Here is a 19,033-nt window from a genome sequence, read left to right on the forward strand (position 1 = left end):
CTTCGGAAGATCGGCGCCATCTCCGGGCCTTCCCTGGATCCTGGCCCCTAGTGGAGGTGGCTCTTGGTCTCAGCCGCCGGAGGCTCTAGGAAGGAAGGCTAGCCTGAGCTGGGCGGGGCGGGACAGGGCGGGGACGTCAGGCCAGCGCCTCCCTTGAGACCTCTGTGCCACACCCGCCCTTCTTGCCCGGGGTCCCCAGACTCCTGGCTGGAGTGGTAGGGGCAGCTTTGCTGACCGGATATTAAACTGCGAGCCTTGTCGCACGTGAACACCATCCTGCCTATCGTGCTTGTGTAAAACAAAGACCAGGAATCAATGCGACCGTCTCTAGAGTCTATCTATCCCCGTCTTGTCCTCACCCCGGATGACAGTGACCAGCACTGAGATTTCCTAGGGATGGAGACATTCAAACCATATACTCGCTTCCCTGTCTAGATCCCGGGTCTTTGCAGGAAAGTTCTTTCCGATGTCTAACCTCTCTCTTTCCGGCAGGCTCAGTGCATTTCCTCTGACCCCGTCCCCGGGGAAGATGGAGAATGGCAGTCACCCCCACCCCCACCACACCCATGATAACGACTCTGGAAATTTTCAATTTGGAATTCTCTCCTTGGTTTTTCTCCAAAGTGAAAAACTCCGACTCAACTTTTTAAATAACCTTTTTCTTTCCACCACAGAACTTTAGAAGGGACTGTAAAGTGGTAATCTCCTGCCCATTGTCCCTACCCCCACACCAGGCACAGGCACACACAGTCCCCAACAGCCTTAGCCTGAACGTTCCAGAGGCCAGGAACCCGGTACTTCATAAGGCAGCCATTACTGGATAGCACTGTGGTTGTTAGAAAGCTCGTCCTTATGCTACTTTAAGAGGAACCCCAGCCCCTCGTTGCCTGGCAGCTTTCCCACCTCACCTCTTGTTCACAGAGACCTGGTGAAGGTGGAGGGAGTGTCAGTGCCTAGAGCTTCAGCAGGCTCAGCAGCCCTGCACCCCCACCCAAATTCTCAGCGCCTTCCACTCAGAGCCAAGCGCACTGAGGGGGAGGGGGAACCCGCCGGTTCTGCCCTGCTACAAATCACTTCCAAGTCGGTGACTCAAAAATAGTAACAGTTGTTGGGTTGTATCTCATTTCCATGTTATCAATTTAATGTGGCAAAGTACAGAAGCAATTCCTTTAGGTCCCTACCTCCTTCTCAGGGTCTCCCCACCTACTCCCCTTTCCCACTACCCTCCCTGGAATCATTTCCTCAGCCCGCCCTCTCCCCTTGATTCGCAGCCCTAGTAGTCCCAGGAGGAGACACTGTGGGTCTCAGTGGGAGCCGAACAGGAAGAGAGGCGGGGCCGGCGGGGGCAGCGCCCCCGGGGGCGAGGCCCTGGGCTGCAGCTCCCACCCCGCAGCAGCCTCCGCAGGTCCTGGCGGAATCGCAGGCCCAAAAAGGCGTAGAGTACGGGGTTCAGGCCGCAGCGGGCCAGGGCCAACCCTCCGGTCACGAGCAGTGCCAGATCCTTGCGCTTGCTGGCAGGGCAGCTCCGCTCGCGGGCAGCCAGTAGGTCGGCCGTATCCAGTAGCAGGGCGAGACTGTAGGGCAGCTGCAGGACCACGAAGGCCGCCACCAGGGCCACCACGACGCGCAGCGCACGCCGGCGCTCGGGCCCCCTGGCGGCCAGCAGCGTGCGGCCCAGGAGCGCATAGCAGGCGGCCATGACGCCCAGCGGCAGCGCGAAGCCCAGGACCACCTGCGCCACGGCGCTTGCCCCCTTCACCGTCTGCGTGAGGCCCTCGGGAAAGATGAGACGGCAGCGCCGCTGGCCTTCCCGCTGACCATCCTGGCTGAAAAGGAGAGCAGGCAGCGCGAGAAGCAGCGACAGCAGCCATACGATGGCTGAGACCACGTGTGCGCGGCCTGGCGCAGAGGGCCTCGGTCCAGCGGGGAGGGCCCGCGCGATGGCCACATAGCGATCGGCGCTGATACAGGCCAGGAAGAGGAAGCCAGCGTGGAAGGAGGCTGAGTAGAGGCCCGAGATGGCGCGGCACGTGGCACTTCCCAGACTCCAGCCCTGCAGAGCCCCGGCTGCGGCGAAGGGCAGGGTTAGGGCCAGCAGAAGGTCGGCCAGGGCCAGCTGGAGCAGGTGGGCAGAAGTGGGCGAACGGACAGCACGTCGGGCTGCCAGGTGGGTGGCCAGGACCAGGCCATTGCCGGCCAGACCCAGTGCAGCCACTGCCAGGGAGACACTGGGTTGGAAGGCCCGACTGAAGGCCTGGACATCCGCCTTGTAGCAGAGTTCTGGCAATGGCTCAGCCGAGTATGCCTCCTCATCATACCCAGAGTAGGGGCTCCAGGAGACCTGGGGAGGTCAAAATGAGAGGAGAGACCTTATGAGACACCTCCCACACACCTCCCCTTCCCACACATACCTTCCAAGCTGGGAGCTTCTGTGACCGTTGTGCAGAGGGAGAAGATACAAACTCTTCTCCAAACTCTTCCTAGCACACCCTCCCAACAGGTCTTGGCTTCCACTGCACCCCTCCTGCCTCTGCATGCAGCTTCCTGGCTGACCTTGACCTGTCTGTATCTCAGTTGCCTAATATGTAATGTTGAGATTAGAAACCCTGACCAGCCCAAGCGGCAGAGTTGTTTGAAATAAGGAAGAGGTAATGGATGTGAAGCACCTGGGCTCTCCATGAGCCAAGGTTTCTGTCACTAATAGATCTTGGGGATTCAGTTCTGTTTGCAGCGCCCTCTCCTGGAAGAACACCTACATTCAGGCTTTGCCTCAGGGCTGGTCCCTGGACTCCAGGCATGGTGTGGAGAGGGTTTCTAATGTCTTTTTTCCTTTCTCCCCTCCCTGCCCCATCTCTACCTCCAGTACAGGTACACTGAATGACTCATGGCAAGGCGGGGGGTCTCAAGGGTTGGACCTCAGGTTTTCTGGTCTCGGTTGCAACCTGGGACCTCGAGGTTCAGCTCACTATTCCCCTCAGTCCAGTCTCATCCCCCAACCCCAGCCTCACATCACCAGCCCCATCTATCTGGAAGGTCCTGATCCCAGATGGCTCCAGGCATCCTGGATAGGTCATAGCATGGTAGAAGCTTGTTACCAAGTGGAGAATCCCATCCCTTTGCCTTATCCTCCCTCTCTATAACCCTTCCTCCCTGCCCCCACTCCCACCTGTTCTGCAGGCTCCGTCCCCATCTCTGGCTACACGGGTTTCTGAGGTATAGCCACTAGGGAGAGAAGTTAAGCTAGTGGGACAGGAAGGAAGGGGCGGGGAGAGGGGCCAAGAGGGCGGTGGGGATAGGGTCTGTGAGCCCTTTTTACCTAACTTTCCCATTCCACCCTCTATTTTTTTTCTTTTTTACCCCGCCAGTAGAAAAAGAATGGGTTTTTGGAATATCATTTGCTAGCTACTTGTGTGATCTTGAGTACGTTTACCTCTTTGAGCCTCAGGCTTTTCATCTGTAAAGTGGAGTAAGGTAAAAATGCTGAGTTGACAGGGTAATGAGAGTGCCTAGCACGGGTGTTTGGGGGCACAATTTGCCTTCAGAAAATGTTAGATTCTTTTACTTACTTATCTCCCCATCTCCAGGTAGCCCCCCCCCCCCCCCCCCCCGCTTTTCTGGGATTTTTGAGGACCTCTTGGCTGGCCCTAGCCTTCCTTCCCCCATCTCTGCGGCCACAGTCCCTGCCAGCCTCGGGTTATTCAGGGTATTTCCCAGCGTCTGGAGGCTCTCTACCCCCGCCCTTTCGCAGCAGGGCTGAGGCGCGCGCTTGCGCGGGGTCCGGGAAAGCGGCGCGTGCCGGGAGAGAGAGGCTGGGGAAGGGGGGAGGTGAGAGGAGAGAGGGTGGGAAGGAGAGAGAGACCAGCGGAGAACCAGGAACGACGGAGAGAAGGGAGAAGGGTTGGGGGAGAGAGAGGACAGAGCGAGGAGTGGGTTAGGAGAAGAGACGGCGATCCGCTGCGAACCCCAGAAGGAGATTGGGGAGCCCAAGCTGGAACTGGAGCCCTACCCGGAACCGGGCACTGGGAGGCGGCCGCCGAGACCCATCAGCCCTGCACCATGTGTCTCCGGCTCTTCTGCATCCTGCTTGCCGCGGTCTCAGGAACCCAGGGCTGGGGCTACTGTGAGTGCCGGGCGCAAGTGCAAGCAGGGTTGGGCCGGGGAGTCCAAAGCCTGCAGGGCGGGTCTAGCCGCATTGCGGCTAGGTGGTCGCGGGTCCCTTCCCGGCCGGCGCGCGCTCGCTCATTCCCATCCTTTCCTGCCTCTCCCCCGCGCTCCGCAATGCAGCTCCGAGGCTGGCGCGCGCTCCCGGGGTGGTGCTGGGCTCGGGGGAGCCGAGGCTCGAGTCGGCCCGGGGTGGGGATTTGGGACTGGGATCCAAGCGGAAGTTGGTCCTGGGTTTGAGGGTTGGAGATAAGGGTGGTACTGGTGACCCGGCCAGGGTTAAGGTTTTGTTAGGGGCTGAGGCTGGGCTTGGAGCTGGCCCAGGGGCTAGGGTTTGGGGCTGGGGTGGATTTTGAGGCTGAGATCCAAGCAGGAGTTGGTGACCCTGATTGATGCTGAGGTTGGACATGGAGCTGGTGTTGCTGGTAGGACTGGCTGGGGTTGGGACCAAGGCCTGGATTGGGGTTGGTGAGGGTTGGGGGTGCTGATGAGTGGGATTGATGATAAGGCTGGGGCTGGATTGGTGCCTTGGGCTGACTCAGGTTCTATAAGATGCTGAGGCTTGGGGTTGTGTTTGGGAGAGTACTAAGCCTAGGCTGGTACCAGAGCAGTCACAGAGCTAGGGAAGGTCTGGCTTAGTGAACCCCCCAGGAGGAGAAGGCAGCCTCCCCGGAGTGTGCAGCTGTTGCTGCAGCCCAGATTGGGTAGATGGCTTAAGTTAGGGCTGGGCTGGCCGCTGGGGGACAGAGAAGGAGGAACTCCAGTCGCTCTGTGTGCGCGGCCTTTGGAAGGACCTGGGAGGGGTCGCCCTGATCAAAATGTCCGTTCCCCCAACCCAGACGGCTGTGACGAGGAGCTGGTCGGGCCTCTGTACGCACGCTCCTTGGGCGCCTCCTCCTACTACGGGCTCTTCACAGCGCCTCGATTTGCCCGGCTGCACGGTGAGTGAGGCTCCGCCCCAAGGCGTGGTGGGGGACTCTGGAGGGCTAGGGATGAAGGGAGAGCCGGGGGTGAAAGCCCTTGCCTCTTCTATAGGCATAAGCGGATGGTCTCCCCGAATTGGGGACCCGAATCCTTGGCTCCAGATCGACTTAATGAAGAAGCACCGGATCCGAGCTGTGGCCACCCAGGGCTCATTTAACTCGTGGGACTGGGTCACGCGTTACATGCTGCTCTACGGGGACCGAGTGGATAGCTGGACGCCGTTCTACCAGCAAGGGCACAACGCGGTATTCCAGGCCCTCTGTGCACACACTTGGAGAACCTCCTCAACTCTGCAACCTGGGCTGGGCACTAGCTTGGGGGAAGTGGAGGAGGAGGTGGTGTGGACACAGATGAGGAGCAGTGACTTCCAATCAGGGGGTTCAGTTCATAGGGACGGTCAGTTCGCCATGTGTGCGAGACATTCTCAGATGACAGGGTTTAACATACTTTAGGGTAAAATCTGGGAGAGCTTCTTGAAGGAGGTGACATCTGAGTTGGGCTCTGAGGAAATAATAGGATGGTGGGAGAGGACATTTTACGCTAAGGCACCTGTTTTCCTAAAGCCATGAGGGCCGAGGAAATCAAGGAGAGTTTGCTTTCTGGAAGTCTAGATTGGCTGGGTGTGGCAGCTGTGGGCTGGGAGGCTGTGGAGAAACGAAGTAGAAAGTGGGGACCTGGTCTCTCCTCTCGCCTTCTCCCTCAGACCTTTTTCGGTAACGTGAACGAGTCCGCGGTAGTGCGCCACGACCTGCACTATCACTTCACCGCGCGCTACATCCGCATCGTGCCACTGGCTTGGAACCCGCGCGGCAAGATCGGCCTGAGGCTCGGCCTCTACGGCTGCCCTTACAGTAAGGATGCGGAGGCCGTGGCGGAGCTCCTGGGAGAGTCTTCCCGGTCCTCGGCCCACCTACTGTCCTTTGCGCAGAGTCCGACGTGCTCTATTTCGACGGCGACGATGCCATCTCATACCGCTTCCCGCGAGGGGTCAGCCGGAGCCTTTGGGATGTGTTCGCCTTCAGCTTCAAGACGGAAGAGAAGGACGGGCTCCTGCTGCACGCGGAGGGCGTCCAGGGCGACTACGTGACATTGGAGCTGCAGGGGGCGCACTTGCTGCTGCACATGAGCCTGGGTGAGTTCAGCCACCCGGGGTGCGACCCCGGAGGCTCTGCTGCCACGCCCCTCGCTGCACCGCCTACGCGAAGCCGCGCCCACTCCCGATCTGGCCTTTCCTTACTGTTTGGATCAACCCGCCTTCTTCGTGTAGAATTTGGCGCTAGCAAAACACTGGACTCCCAGTCCGCAGATCTGGATTCCAGTCTCAGCTCCACTACCCGTGGGGCGACCTTGAACAAGGCACTTACCCAGTTTCTTCATTGTAGAAACCTTATATATACTACAAGTACATATACATATAAACCCAAAGAGTTGTTATTTTGTATCTCATTAGCCTTTATAACATCCATGTGATGAGGGAGAAGCAGCGATCATGCCCCAAGTTTTACTGATTGGAAAACAAAGGCTCAGAGAAGTTAAATGACTTACCCTAAGTCACATATTCGCCAATGGCCACCACTCCATCCCAAGCTAAAGTCCAGTCTCTATATGCCCACCCTCCCTGGCTGCCCTGGGCCCTGTGCAAACTCTCTGTGCTCCTGGCTGCTGCTTCACCTGGGGGCTAAGCATCTCCACCTGGGGGTTCTCCAGGTTGTAGGTCTGACCCTACTCTCCCTCCCTCCCCCCTCCCCCCCGCCCCCCCAGGCAGCAGCCCTATCCAGCCAAGGCCCGGTCACACCACAGTGAGTGCTGGTGGTGTCCTCAATGATCAACACTGGCATTACGTTCGTGTGGACCGATTTGGCCGAGAAGCAAATCTCACCCTGGATGGCTACGTGCAGCGATTTGTGCTCAATGGAGACTTTGAGAGACTGAACCTGGACAACGAGGTGAGCAGAGTGGTTCATTCAGTTGAGTGGGGTGCTGGGTGGGTCAGTGGGGGGACAGGACTTTTCTCCACCAGAGGTAGGACCTTGCTTTCTGGTTCTTGAATATCTATCCTAGCAGCTCTTGGCAGACCTGCGGCCCGTAGGCCTAGGTTTTTGTCACTGTTGTTGCTGTTAACAGGCAGATTTCCTGGGCACAACCCCAGAACTACTGACATGGGAATTGAAAATCTGGGTTTGGGGGATCAGGCAAGATGAGAAAATTGCCCCATTGGATTGCTTAACTCTGTGGAGTTGGTAAAGACCGTGGTTTGGATCTGCAGATAAAGAATCCCAGACAGGTTAATTGACTTACTCAAGGGCACGCAGCCAATTTGTGGCAGAGTCAGGGCTAGAACCCAAGTCTGGGGAAGCCCAGCGAACTTCCAGCTTTAATACTGATGATACTGGGGAAGTGGATATTTCCAGTCTTCTATAAAGCCAGGCCCAGAGCCTGGGAAAGTGTGGGGCGGAAGAGCATGGGCACAGGCTCACACACCCAGGGAGCCTCGCCACCCCCACCCTGCCCCGCAGATGTTCATCGGGGGTCTAGTGGGCGCTGCGCAGAAGAACCTTGCCTATCGTCATAATTTCCGCGGCTGCATAGAAAACATAATCTTCAACCGAGTCAACATCGCAGACCTGGCCGTGCGGCGCCATTCGAGGATCACCTTTGAGGCCAGTGGGCAGGGGGGATCAGGGAGGACGGGACATCAAAGCTGCTTGGAAAGCAAAGAGGTGGAGCAGGAAGAGATCTTGAGAATCAGATAAAAGCCGAGGATCCCTCTCTCCCCTGCCACATCCTCAAGTGGGGGCATCACCGACTCACAGGAGGTGAAAGGCCACCCCTCCCTAACCCCCAGTTATGAAGCTGTGGTCTGGCCCAACCACATCCTCAATTAATGCTTGAGGAAAAACAAGTGCAGAGACCGGAGTGGCTTGGCCAGAGATCACACAGTTGTGCAGTGGTTGAGTAGGGACTTGAACCCAGGGCTGTTTTGGTGTGACCTCACACCCCAACTCTGCAGCGGGCATTCTAATGTCGCTGCCTGGAAGCCAGCAGGAAATTGCCTCTCCAAGCTGGAAGGAAGGGAAGGAGGTGGTCCCCCTGGAGACGGCGTAGATCAGCGTTAGCCAATGGAGAGCCTTGAGGGCAGACTTGGTTGGAAACTCCGCCCCCCTCCACAGCTGGATACGTTTGTGGGGGGTGAGGTCTTACCCCCTCCCTTCCCCCACACACTGCGACGGAGTGCCTCAGAAGGGTCTTAGACCAGTATGAAAATTGAATCCCAGCAGAGGCAGATGTCTTCCATTCTCTCCGGTGCTGATGGATCCTTACTTTCGCCCTCAGGGTAAGGTGGCCTTCCGTTGCCTGGACCCGGTTCCTCACCCCATCAACTTCGGAGGGCCTCACAACTTCGTGCAAGTGCCTGGCTTCCCGCGCCGTGGCCGCTTGGCAGTCTCTTTTCGCTTCCGCACCTGGGATCTCACAGGGCTGCTACTTTTCTCCCGCCTGGGGGACGGGCTGGGCCACGTGGAGCTGATGCTCAGTGAAGGGCAGGTCAACGTGTCCATCGCGCAGACTGGCCGAAAGAAGCTTCAGTTTGCCGCTGGTGAGGGGCAGAGGGTGGGGGGAGGCGCCAGGAGGCCAGAGGAGGGCAGAGGAGGGGCGAGTGTGGGCCTGCAAGGAGGACTTTGCCTCTTGGAGAGGGGTGAGGGAGGGAAGGGAGCAGAGCAGGAGGACCCTGGGCCCTGGGAGAAGGTGGGAGTGGATGGTGGCAGGGAGTCAGATCTGAGGAGCTAAGCGTGCTGGGAGAAGCAGGAAAGCTGAGTCTTGGTACCCTCTAGTTCCAGGGGAGGCTTGGGAGTTGTTTGTTAATTCATTTACAACTTTACAGACTGCATCAGCTGCTAGGGTTAGTGAAGACAGACATTCAAAAATGTCACACTCAGTGTGATAAGTGTTAATAATGGAGGGCACATAAGGCACAGAGTGGGGTTGTTGCTTCCCCACTAAAGACACTTCTCTCAGAGTTTGGAGCTTCCCTCAGCCACACCATCCTCTTCTCCCATCCAGGGTACCGCCTGAATGATGGCTTTTGGCACGAGGTGAATTTTGCAGCACAGGAGAACCATGCAGTCATCAGCATTGATGATGTGGAGGGGGCAGAGGTCAGGGTCTCATACCCGCTGCTGATCCGGACTGGCACCTCATACTTCTTTGGGGGTAAGTGGGAGCCAGCCTGGCCAGACTCCTATCTCTGGGTGGGAAGGCCCCACCAAAGTCCCCTCAGATGGGGCTACATGGAGCATTTTGTGGGGATAAATCCCTCTTTTTCCCTCTGGTGCCTTGGAGACTGGAAGGCCATTGCCATTGTCTGTTGGCCCCCTTCCTTCCTTCATGTCTGGCTTTCCCTTGGCATCTCCCTGGGGGAGGGTCTCTGGGGTCTCCCCTGGGGAGGGCCTCACAGGGGTGGTTGCTCCAGGTTGTCCCAAACCAGCCAGTCGATCGGGATGCCACTCCAACCAGACGGCGTTCCATGGCTGCATGGAGCTGCTCAAGGTGGATGGTCAACTGGTCAACCTGACTCTGGTGGAGGGCCGGCGGCTTGGATACTATGCTGAGGTCCTCTTTGACACATGTGGCATCACTGATAGGTATCCAGAAGCCCCTCTCCCTACAAGAGGTGACCCCTGCAAAGCCCCCTTCTGTAGTCTCCCCATGGGAGTGGCCATTCTCAATAATCTCCCTTCTCCTGGTCCCAGGTCCTCAGTCTCCCACCTGGAGATGATTCCTCCTTGACTTGTTATCTTAACCTCTTGTCCTCCTTTACCTAATCCTTCCATTAAAGTGACACAAGCTCAGAATGGAAATGAAGCATCTGTTCTTGGCCCTAGGGGGTTTTCTTCTGGAGGGGGGTGGTGGGAGAGGGGGCCAGTGGAGGGTGAAGAGTCCTTGAGCCCCAAGGACTCATGCACCAGCACTTAGGCTTCTACGAGGCTGGTTCTGGTGCTCTCAGGAGCCTGGAGTGAAGCTTGTAGGGATCAGACCCCATTCTCACACTCACAGTAAGGCGCCTGCCCTTGGTGCTGGCCCTCTTCCCTAGGTGTAGCCCTAACATGTGTGAGCATGACGGACGCTGCTACCAGTCCTGGGATGACTTCATCTGCTATTGTGAACTGACAGGCTACAAGGGGGAGACCTGCCACCAACGTAAGTGCAGTGGGGGATGGGGGAGACTCCGGGGCAGGGGAGGCCAAGAGGTTGCTGGGGATCATGAGGCTGCTGGAGACGGTAGGACTGGCACTCCTAGCCCTCTGACCCCATAAATGCCCTTTGCCCACCCCCTGACCTACCAGCTCTGTATAAGGAATCTTGTGAGGCTTATCGGCTCAGTGGGAAAACTTCTGGAAACTTCACCATTGATCCTGATGGCAGTGGTCCCCTGAAGCCATTTGTAGTGTACTGTGATATCCGAGGTAAGTGGCTCTGACGAGTGGTGAAGGGGCAGCTGACAAGGCTGTGTGGGGGTGTATGGAAAATGGGGTTGAAGGGGGGACAGGGGCCAGCAAGATCAAACTGTGGTAGGGGTAAAGGATGGCAGAGGGGAAAGGGGACACTCAGGAATTTGTAATCTAGCCTTGCTGATAAATTCCAGCTTCCTGATCCATTCCAGCTGTCCAGCTGTCACATCTCCAGCCTACAGTGGGCTGGAACGGAGCTGCTGGTCACATTTATTGGCTCTGACTAGCAGCAGCAGTGGTGGAGGTAGGGAGATGGGTAGAGAATGCCCATCTTGAGCCAAAGCTCTGTCCATTCCCCTCCCCCAGAGAACCGGGCATGGACAGTTGTGCGGCATGACAGGCTGTGGACAACTCGGGTGACAGGTTCTAGCATGGAGCGGCCATTCCTGGGGGCCATCCAGTACTGGAATGCATCCTGGGAGGAAGTCAGTGCCCTGGCCAATGCTTCCCAGCACTGTGAACAGTGGATCGAGTTCTCCTGCTACAATTCCCGGCTGCTCAACACTGCTGGTGAGGGCCAGGGTCACCGAGGGTGAGGTGCAGAGCTGGGGGAGCGACCCATGGGGACTTGGGAGGAGAGAACCAGAAGTTTCAGCTAGAGCCCTCGAACATTCAAGCGAGGATCGGGGCTGCTTGGAAAGGCGAGAGAGGAACCCAGGGGCTAATGGAGGGATGGGGCCTGGAAACTGCCTGCACGTCTTCCCCAGGAGGCTACCCCTACAGCTTTTGGATTGGCCGAAATGAGGAGCAGCACTTCTACTGGGGAGGCTCACAGCCTGGGATCCAGCGCTGTGCCTGCGGTCTGGACCGGAGCTGTGTGGACCCCGCTCTGCACTGTAACTGTGATGCTGACCAGCCCCAGTGGTGAGGGGCGAAGGGACAGGGCATTCAGGATTCCAGGGGCAGCGGAGCAGCAGGGGCTGAACCACTGCATCCTGCCCCCACAGGAGAACCGACAAGGGACTGCTGACCTTTGTGGACCATTTGCCCGTCACTCAGGTGGTGGTGGGGGATACGAACCGCTCCAATTCTGAGGCCCAGTTCTTCCTGAGGCCTCTGCGCTGCTACGGCGATCGTGAGTGGCAGACCCCTTTTGTGTGCCCTCCCGGGCTTGGCCCTCCGGTTTCCAAAATTTAGGACACCTGGCCCACTGTGGGTCTCTAGGACATACTGCCAGACACCCAGCTCCTGCTGTGATAGGACCCCCGTCTGTGTGGTTCCCCTGTACCTTATTCTCTTTCACTATACCTGTTTCTCCCCCCCGCCCCCACCTTGGACACCCCTAGCTGTCCCCTTTTGCCCTACCTTCTCCCACACAACCCAAGGCTCCCTGCTCCACTCTCCAACCTCCCTGATCCAGCCTTCCTCCTTCTGGTTTTATAGGAAATTCCTGGAACACCATCTCCTTCCACACTGGGGCTGCTCTGCGCTTTCCCCCCATCCGTGCCAACCACAGCCTTGATGTCTCCTTCTACTTCAGGACCTCGGCTCCCTCAGGAGTCTTCCTAGAGAACATGGGGGGCCCTTACTGCCAGTGGCGCCGACCTTACGTGCGGGTGGAACTCAACAGTGAGCAGGCAGACATCAGGAGGGATGTGGGCTAGATGAAGATCTCAGGGGGGATATGGGGTAGGCAGAGGCTGGGGGAAGGGACAAGGGCAGATGCCCCTCGAAAGGCAGCATGGAAAGGGCTTTAGATAACTGTCGGGTCCAGACCAAGCTCTGTTTTGGTAGCTGGCTTTGTGAACTTAGGCGCTGTCTTCACCTCTCGGGGCCTTAGGCCCCTTGTGAATAAGGCAGCTGGACTCCTGAGGGGTTTCCGACATGACTAGCTATGCTTCTAACCTCAGAAATGGGGGTGTAAGGAACTCAGAAACCAGGGGTGTAAGGTTTCAAGGAGTTTATGGGTTTTGTCCCGGGCCGTAGACACATTGGAGGGACATTCAAGGAGCTCCAGAGAGTGAAGAAGAGAGGTGGTCTGGGGTAAGGGATCTGTGAGGTCTGAGTCCTTTCTCCCCATCCCACTGCATTGTCCAGCGTCCCGGGATGTGGTCTTCGCCTTTGACGTGGGCAATGGGGATGAGAACCTGACCATACACTCCGATGACTTTGAATTCAACGACGATGAGTGGCACCTGGTCCGGGCGGAGATCAATGTGAAGCAGGCCCGGCTCCGTGTTGATCACCGGCCTTGGGTGCTGCGGCCTATGCCCCTGCAGACCTACATCTGGCTGGAGTACGACCAGCCCCTTTATGTTGGTAAGAAACAGCCCCGAGGCGGGTCTGAAGCTTCCTTTACCTTCCCACACCCTCCCAACCGTTCTCCTTGTTTCCAGGAGCCCCATGTCTTAGATCCTGATCCCCTCTGCTGCAGCGTGACCCAAAGGCTCACCTTTCCTCTCTAGGCCATGGATTTTATCCTATTATTACATTCCCCTTGGCTCCCTTCCAGACCCCGGTACTTATCCCTGTCTCTGGCTTGACGCCCTTTTTTTGACCTGCCCACCCTTCTCAGGATCTGCAGAGCTTAAGAGGCGCCCCTTCGTGGGTTGCTTGAGGGCTATGCGTCTGAATGGAGTGACTCTAAACCTGGAAGGCCGTGCCAACGCCTCGGAGGGTACCTCACCCAACTGCACAGGCCATTGCGCCCACCCCCGGTTCCCCTGTTTCCACGGAGGCCGCTGTGTGGAGCGTTACAGCTACTACACGTGTGACTGTGACCTCACGGCTTTTGACGGGCCATACTGCAACCACGGTCAGTGCGGCTGCTTGTGCGAGACTAGGGAGCCACAGGGCACAATGGGACGTAGGGAGGGCAGGGAAAGACGGAGAGAGCAGAGTCAGCGACAGGGAAAACTAGAGTTGTCCCTGGGTTCCTGAGCTCTCATCCGGGGCGTCAGGCAGCTGAAGATCCTGGATGACTCCAAGTCATAAAGTGGGGCCAAGAAGGGATGGTTCAGCTAGCTGGTACTAAAAGAACTTAAAAGCAACAAGCAAATAACTTCCCCATCTTCCCACTGTCACTAAGTTACCGCAGGTTACCCCTCTTGCAAGCATAGTCACCTCAGGCTGCGCGATGCCCTCCTTGGCCATTTCCTGTGCTCCTAAAACATGTCTACAGCCTGGCTCTTGGTTAAGGCAAGCCTTGACATTCACCATAGCAAGATTCTGCACATACACCCAGACTGCATCCTTCCTAAGGCTGGTCTAGGAGGATGCACGCGCAGGTAGGTTAACGGTGAGAGATTTCTGGTAGTGCAGGAAGACACAGGAACTCCGGTCAGCTGAGGACCTTTGGTCTCAGTTTGGAAGTGTGAGTAGTGGGGCGCCTGGCTGGCTCAGGTGGAAGAGCATTTGACTCTTGATCTTGGGATTGTGAGTTTGAGCCTCACGCTGGGTGTAGCGATTACTTAAAAATAAATAAACTTAAAAAAAAAAGTAAGTGTGAGTGGTGGCGAGTGTACCAGATGGGGTCATGATACCTCGATTCTTTTTTTTTTTTTTCTTATGTTTATTTATTTTTGAGAGGGACAGAATGTGAGCAGGGGAGGGGCAGAGAGAAAGGGAGACACAGAATCCGAAGCAGGCTCCAGGCTCTGAGCTGTCAGCACAGAGCCTGATGTGGGGCTCGAATGCACAAACTGTGAGATCATGACCTGAGCCAAAGTTGGACGTTTAACCTACCGAGCCACCCAGGCGCCCCATGATACCTTGATTCTAATCTTGGCTCTCCATAGACTGCTTGCCCTTACGGAAGTCACTAGCCATTCCTGTGCCTCAGTTTCCCCATCTGTAAAATGCGGGGGTTGCGTTAGATGATCTTTCCCATTTCTCACAGTTTTGAGATTTCCCTTCTGTGACATAGAGGCTCAAGGGGACAGAAGAGTGAAGTTCTGACAGTGTGCTGTGGTTCAAGGGCAAGTTCCAGGGTGGGTGTGCAGATGGCATAGTGTCTGAATCCCTGACCTCATAACCCTCCGCCTTCAGATATCGGAGGTTTCTTTGAGCCCGGCACCTGGATGCGCTACAACCTCCAGTCAGCGCTGCGCTCAGCCGCCCGGGAGTTCTCCCACATGCTCAGCCGGCCGGTGCCCGGCTACGAGCCTGGCTACATCCCCGGCTATGACACCCCTGGCTACGTGCCTGGCTACCATGGCCCTGGCTACCGTCTGCCGGACTACCCCCGGCCCGGCCGGCCCGTGCCCGGTTACCGTGGGCCTGTCTACAATGTCACCGGTGAGGAGGTGTCCTTCAGCTTCAGCACTGACTCCGCCCCTGCGGTCCTGCTCTACGTCAGCTCCTTTGTGCGGGACTACATGGCCGTGCTCATCAAGGAAGATGGTAAGCTCGCATAGGCTGCCCCTCGGCTCCCTCTGCGTGCAGGGCGCCCTTCACTTTCACGACTGTTGGTTCACTAGTAGAAGGACCCAAGCATTCTCAGAAGATGGGGGCTGGGGCACCTGGGTGGCCCAGTCTGTTAAGCATCAGACTTTGGCTCAGGTCACCATCTCATGGTTCGTGAGTTTGATCCCGGGGTCGGGCTCTGTGCTGACAGCTCAGAGCCTAAAGCCTGCTTCTGATTCTGTGTCTCCCTTTGTCTGCCCCTCTCCTGCACATGCTCTGTCTCTCTCTCTCTCTCAAAAATAAACAAACATTGGGGCGCCTGGGTGGCTCAGTCGGTTAAGCATCTGACTTCGGTTCAGGTCATGATCGCATGGTTGGTGGGTTCGAGCCCCATGTCGGGCTCTGTGCTGATAGTTCGGAGCCTGGAGCCTGCTTCCGATTCTGTGTCTCCCTCTCTCTCTGTCCCTGTCCTGCTCATGCTCTGTTTCTGTCTCCAAAATAAACATAAAAAAATTAAAAATAAATAAACATTTAAATAATTAAAAAAAAAAGATGGGGGCTGTGGGAGCCAAGAGGAGACTCCCTTTGTCCTCCCCATCCCACAGGGACCCTGCAGCTGCGGTATCAGCTGGGCACCAGCCCCTACGTGTACCAGCTGACCACGAAGCCGGTCACAGATGGCCAGCCACACAGCGTCAACATCACCCGGGTCTACCGCAACCTCTTCATCCAGGTGCGTGTGGAGGGAGGTGGACGAGGGAGGTGAGCCGACTCAGATCGTAACCTCGTGATGGTGCCCAGGAAAATGTCGAAGAGTTAGCATGAGTAGAGCACATCGCAATGTACAGAGGATTCTCATGGGTATTACCTCATGCAACCCTCACAACTCCGGGAGGTGGTTCGGGTGGGCAGGAGTTCTTATCACGTCTGCTTTATAAATCAGTAAATGGGCTCAGAAAGTAAAGGGGTTTTCCACAAAGTCAAGCCACTGGTAGCTTCAAAGACGTCTCAGAACGAGGCCGTTGGGTTTTTAATATGAAATCCTTCATCCGGGCCCAGGGGTTGTCCAGCCAGGACTAGGCTGGGACTCACCACCAGTGTGGACAGAACAGGACTTCCTGCGTGGTCTTGGCCTCGTCGGCCTCTGGTTCTCCCTCCCTCAGCTCCTCTCCCTCCCCCTCAGGTGGACTACTTCCCACTGACGGAACAGAAGTTCTCACTGTTGGTGGACAGCCAGCTGGACTCACCCAAGGCCTTGTATCTAGGGCGTGTGATGGGTGAGGCGTGGGTGCCATCATGTTTGGGCTAAGGAGTTACGGGTGAGGCCCCCGGAGCCTAGAGAGCGAGGGACCTGGGAAGGGCTGGGAAGGCGGCGATAACAAGGCGCAGGAACCCTGCAGACGGCGAGATGGGTGAGAGGGGCCAGGCTATGGGTGGTCCCAGCCCCTCTCCTTCTGGGCCGGCCTCTCCCTCAGAGACGGGAGTAATTGACCCGGAGATCCAGCGCTACAACACACCGGGTTTCTCGGGCTGCCTGTCTGGTGTTCGATTCAACAACGTGGCCCCTCTCAAGACCCACTTCCGAACCCCTCGACCCATGACCGCCGAGCTAGCTGAGGCCCTCCGAGTTCAGGGAGACCTGTCGGAATCTAACTGCGGAGCCATGCCCCGTCTTTTCTCAGAGGTGCCGCCTGAGCTGGACCCCTGGTATCTGCCCCCGGGTACGTCCAGGGCACATGGAGGAGGGAGGGCAGTGAGGGACGGCAGGGAAGGGAAACGATTCTTTACAAGGAGGAGGTTTCTCCTAACCGGCGCTCTCTCCTCTCCAGACTTCCCGTACTACCACGACGAGGGATGGGTTGCCATACTTTTAGGCTGTGAGTAGCGTGATCACTACCCTGACCTCCTAATTCTACCCTCGGTCAGCATTCCCTTCCCCGTATCCCCAGGGCTGAGGGGTGGCGAAGGCACTCAGTGCGGGGTGGTGCAAACAAGGATGAGCCGGGCTGTGCTGACGGTAGTATGGCATTGAGTTGGAGATTTTTATTATTTTTTTAATGTTCATTTATTTTTGAGAGCGAGTGAGCACGAGTTGGGGAGAGGCGGGGTGGGGGGGGGGGCGGACAGAGGATCTGAAGCGGGCTCCGCGTTGACAGCGGCTAGCCCGATGTGGGGCTTGAACTCACAAACCCTGAGATCATGACCTAAGCCGAAGCCCGATGCTCAGGCGCCCCCAAGCTGGAGATTTTTAAATGTTTGAGGACGCTACAGACTTTTAGTTGAAATGAAATATTAAAAGGGGGCTATGGCTAAGGGATGAGGAAAGGGGGGTGCAGTAACACATAGAGAGGTGAGAAATGGGTAACAGGAATTCAGACCCGCCAGGCACTTGGGAATGGCCTGACACGATCGAACGGCAGCCAGTCACACGCGTATTCTTTTGGCCCAAAGCATACATACATTCAGACCTGCCCTGAACTCTTCCTTTTTCCTTTTTCAGTTTTGGTGGCCTTCCTGCTGCTGGGGCTGGTGGGGATGTTGGTGCTCTTCTATCTGCAAAATCATCGCTACAAGGGCTCCTACCACACCAATGAGCCCAAGGCCACCCATGATTACCACCCTGGCAGCAAACCTCCCCTACCTACTTCAGGCTCTGCCCAGGCCCCAGCCCCTACACCGGCTTCCACCCCAGCCCCAGCCCCAGCCCCAGCCCCAGCCCCAGCCCCAGCCCCAGCCCCAGCCCCTGGCTCCCGGGACCAAAATCTCCCCCAGATCCTGGAGGAGTCCAGGTCTGAATGAATCAGGAAAAGGGCTTTAGGGACCACGTCCATCTCCTCTGAGTTCCCCAATTCCTGCCTCTCCCCACCCTGTCAGGGACATTTGGCTCCTCTTAGCAGGTTCTGCTCATCCAGAGGATGCCCCTCCTGCCAAGTTTGGTGGGCAGAGCTACAGATGGGACCAAAGAGAGTGGCCGAGCCTCACTGCCTAAACCAATGCCCTCCCCGTCCCCGCTTCCCCAGGCTCCTGGTTGTTTGCCTGCCCCAAAGGAGAAGCTCCATGGGGTTGAGACAGGCCCTCCCTGCCATCCCTGTCCCAGCTGCTGCCAGGGATTAATGACAGAGTGCAAGAGAGATTAACTGCTTCCCTTCAAGTATTCAATCTCAGCAGGGACAGATGTGTGGGATTGCAGGGATGCACAGGGCATGGGGGGAGGAGGCTGCTAAATTACATCCCCTAGCCTCCCCCCTGCCCTGCAGAATGCCTTCCATCTGCTTCCACTCAGTTGGGGGTTAGGGAGGGCTTCATTGCTGTCCCCCATCCTCTCTTTTTTGTTTTTTACGGAGACCGAGAGGCCTCGGTTTTAGCACCTTAGTACCTCCGCTGCTTCACATGCTTTAGCCAAAGCCATAAAAACAACTTGCAATGTAGAGAGAATAATGCAGATGCCAGTGCATTAGCCTGCCCTCTATTGTTCCTCCCTCTTCCAAGATATGCAATAGCCTTGGTGCCTGTCCAAAGGCTTGGCCCCCTCTCCAGTGCATGAGGAGCCCTCTTTCCTCCGCTCAGAGATGCTGCTTCGTTTGCCCAGGAGGTCATGTTCTTTATATATATTTTTTGTTGCAAAGTCTCTCTCTAGAGAAACTCTATATACTACTCTAATTTTTTAATTATCAGTTTATATATAAAAGAAAAAAATTGATCGACTGTCCTGTCCTGTGCTGTGCCACGGTCTGTAGTTCTTGCTTTTCCCGTGTTGGAAGTCTCGTGAGGTCGGCTGGCCACTCGGCCAGCCTGACCCAGCCTCCACTCTGAAGCCGTGCTCGCAGAACCAGAACCGTTCTAATAAAGCAGAGTGGCAGAGCCCCAGTCTGTGCGTGGTAGCTGGCGTCGTGGCTGGGGGTAAGTGGGATGACTTTCAGGGAACTAACCGGAGGGCTCAGAAATTTCCACCGGGAATCCTCTGAATCCTTGCATCGCCTGCCCGGGGCCTGACCGGCTCTTGCCAACCTTCCTCACCACCTGCCCCCCAACCCCAG

General features: G+C 56.9%; 2 protein-coding genes across 2 annotated transcripts; one reads left to right on the forward strand and one right to left on the reverse strand.

Annotated features, from left to right (window-relative positions):
• Positions 1–1,108: 1,108 nt before the first annotated feature.
• CCR10 (C-C motif chemokine receptor 10) lies at positions 1,109–3,191 on the reverse strand. Its single transcript, XM_047093516.1, has 2 exons — positions 3,167–3,191; positions 1,109–2,341 (listed from the first exon to the last, which is right to left on the reverse strand). Exons 1-2 carry the CDS (start codon positions 3,188–3,190, stop codon positions 1,274–1,276), a joined length of 1,092 nt encoding a protein of 363 aa, XP_046949472.1. The 5' UTR covers position 3,191; the 3' UTR covers positions 1,109–1,273.
• Positions 3,192–3,924: 733 nt separating this feature from the next.
• On the forward strand, positions 3,925–18,856 carry CNTNAP1 (contactin associated protein 1). Its single transcript, XM_047093263.1, has 24 exons — positions 3,925–4,120; positions 5,001–5,102; positions 5,197–5,390; positions 5,849–5,996; positions 6,074–6,277; positions 6,907–7,091; positions 7,662–7,805; positions 8,479–8,740; positions 9,205–9,354; positions 9,614–9,785; positions 10,235–10,341; positions 10,488–10,607; positions 10,959–11,162; positions 11,360–11,516; positions 11,600–11,727; positions 12,036–12,221; positions 12,690–12,911; positions 13,168–13,407; positions 14,640–14,993; positions 15,602–15,729; positions 16,180–16,273; positions 16,472–16,717; positions 16,826–16,873; positions 17,497–18,856. Exons 1-24 carry the CDS (start codon positions 4,057–4,059, stop codon positions 17,793–17,795), a joined length of 4,158 nt encoding a protein of 1,385 aa, XP_046949219.1. The 5' UTR covers positions 3,925–4,056; the 3' UTR covers positions 17,796–18,856.
• The last annotated feature ends 177 nt before the right edge of the window (positions 18,857–19,033 follow it).

The sequence above is a fragment of the Lynx rufus genome, unplaced genomic scaffold, assembly GCF_022079265.1.
Source record: "Lynx rufus isolate CCGP_SWC_20201006 ecotype Redwood Valley unplaced genomic scaffold, mLynRuf1.p SCAF_34, whole genome shotgun sequence".
Classification (NCBI taxonomy): domain Eukaryota; kingdom Metazoa; phylum Chordata; class Mammalia; order Carnivora; family Felidae; genus Lynx; species Lynx rufus.

Excerpts from the sequence above, each read along its gene's own strand:
- CCR10 (XM_047093516.1), bottom strand. The coding sequence starts at position 3,190 with ATGGGGACGGAGCCTGCAGAACAG. Across the intron at positions 2,342-3,166 it reads GGACGGAGCCTGCAGAACAG|GTCTCCTGGAGCCCCTACTC; the intron begins GTGGGAGTGGGG and ends TGACCTCCCCAG.
- CNTNAP1 (XM_047093263.1), top strand. The coding sequence starts at position 4,057 with ATGTGTCTCCGGCTCTTCTGCATCCTGCTTGCCGCGGTCTCAGGAACC. Across the intron at positions 7,806-8,478 it reads ATTCGAGGATCACCTTTGAG|GGTAAGGTGGCCTTCCGTTG; the intron begins GCCAGTGGGCAG and ends TTTCGCCCTCAG. Across the intron at positions 8,741-9,204 it reads GAAGCTTCAGTTTGCCGCTG|GGTACCGCCTGAATGATGGC; the intron begins GTGAGGGGCAGA and ends TCTCCCATCCAG.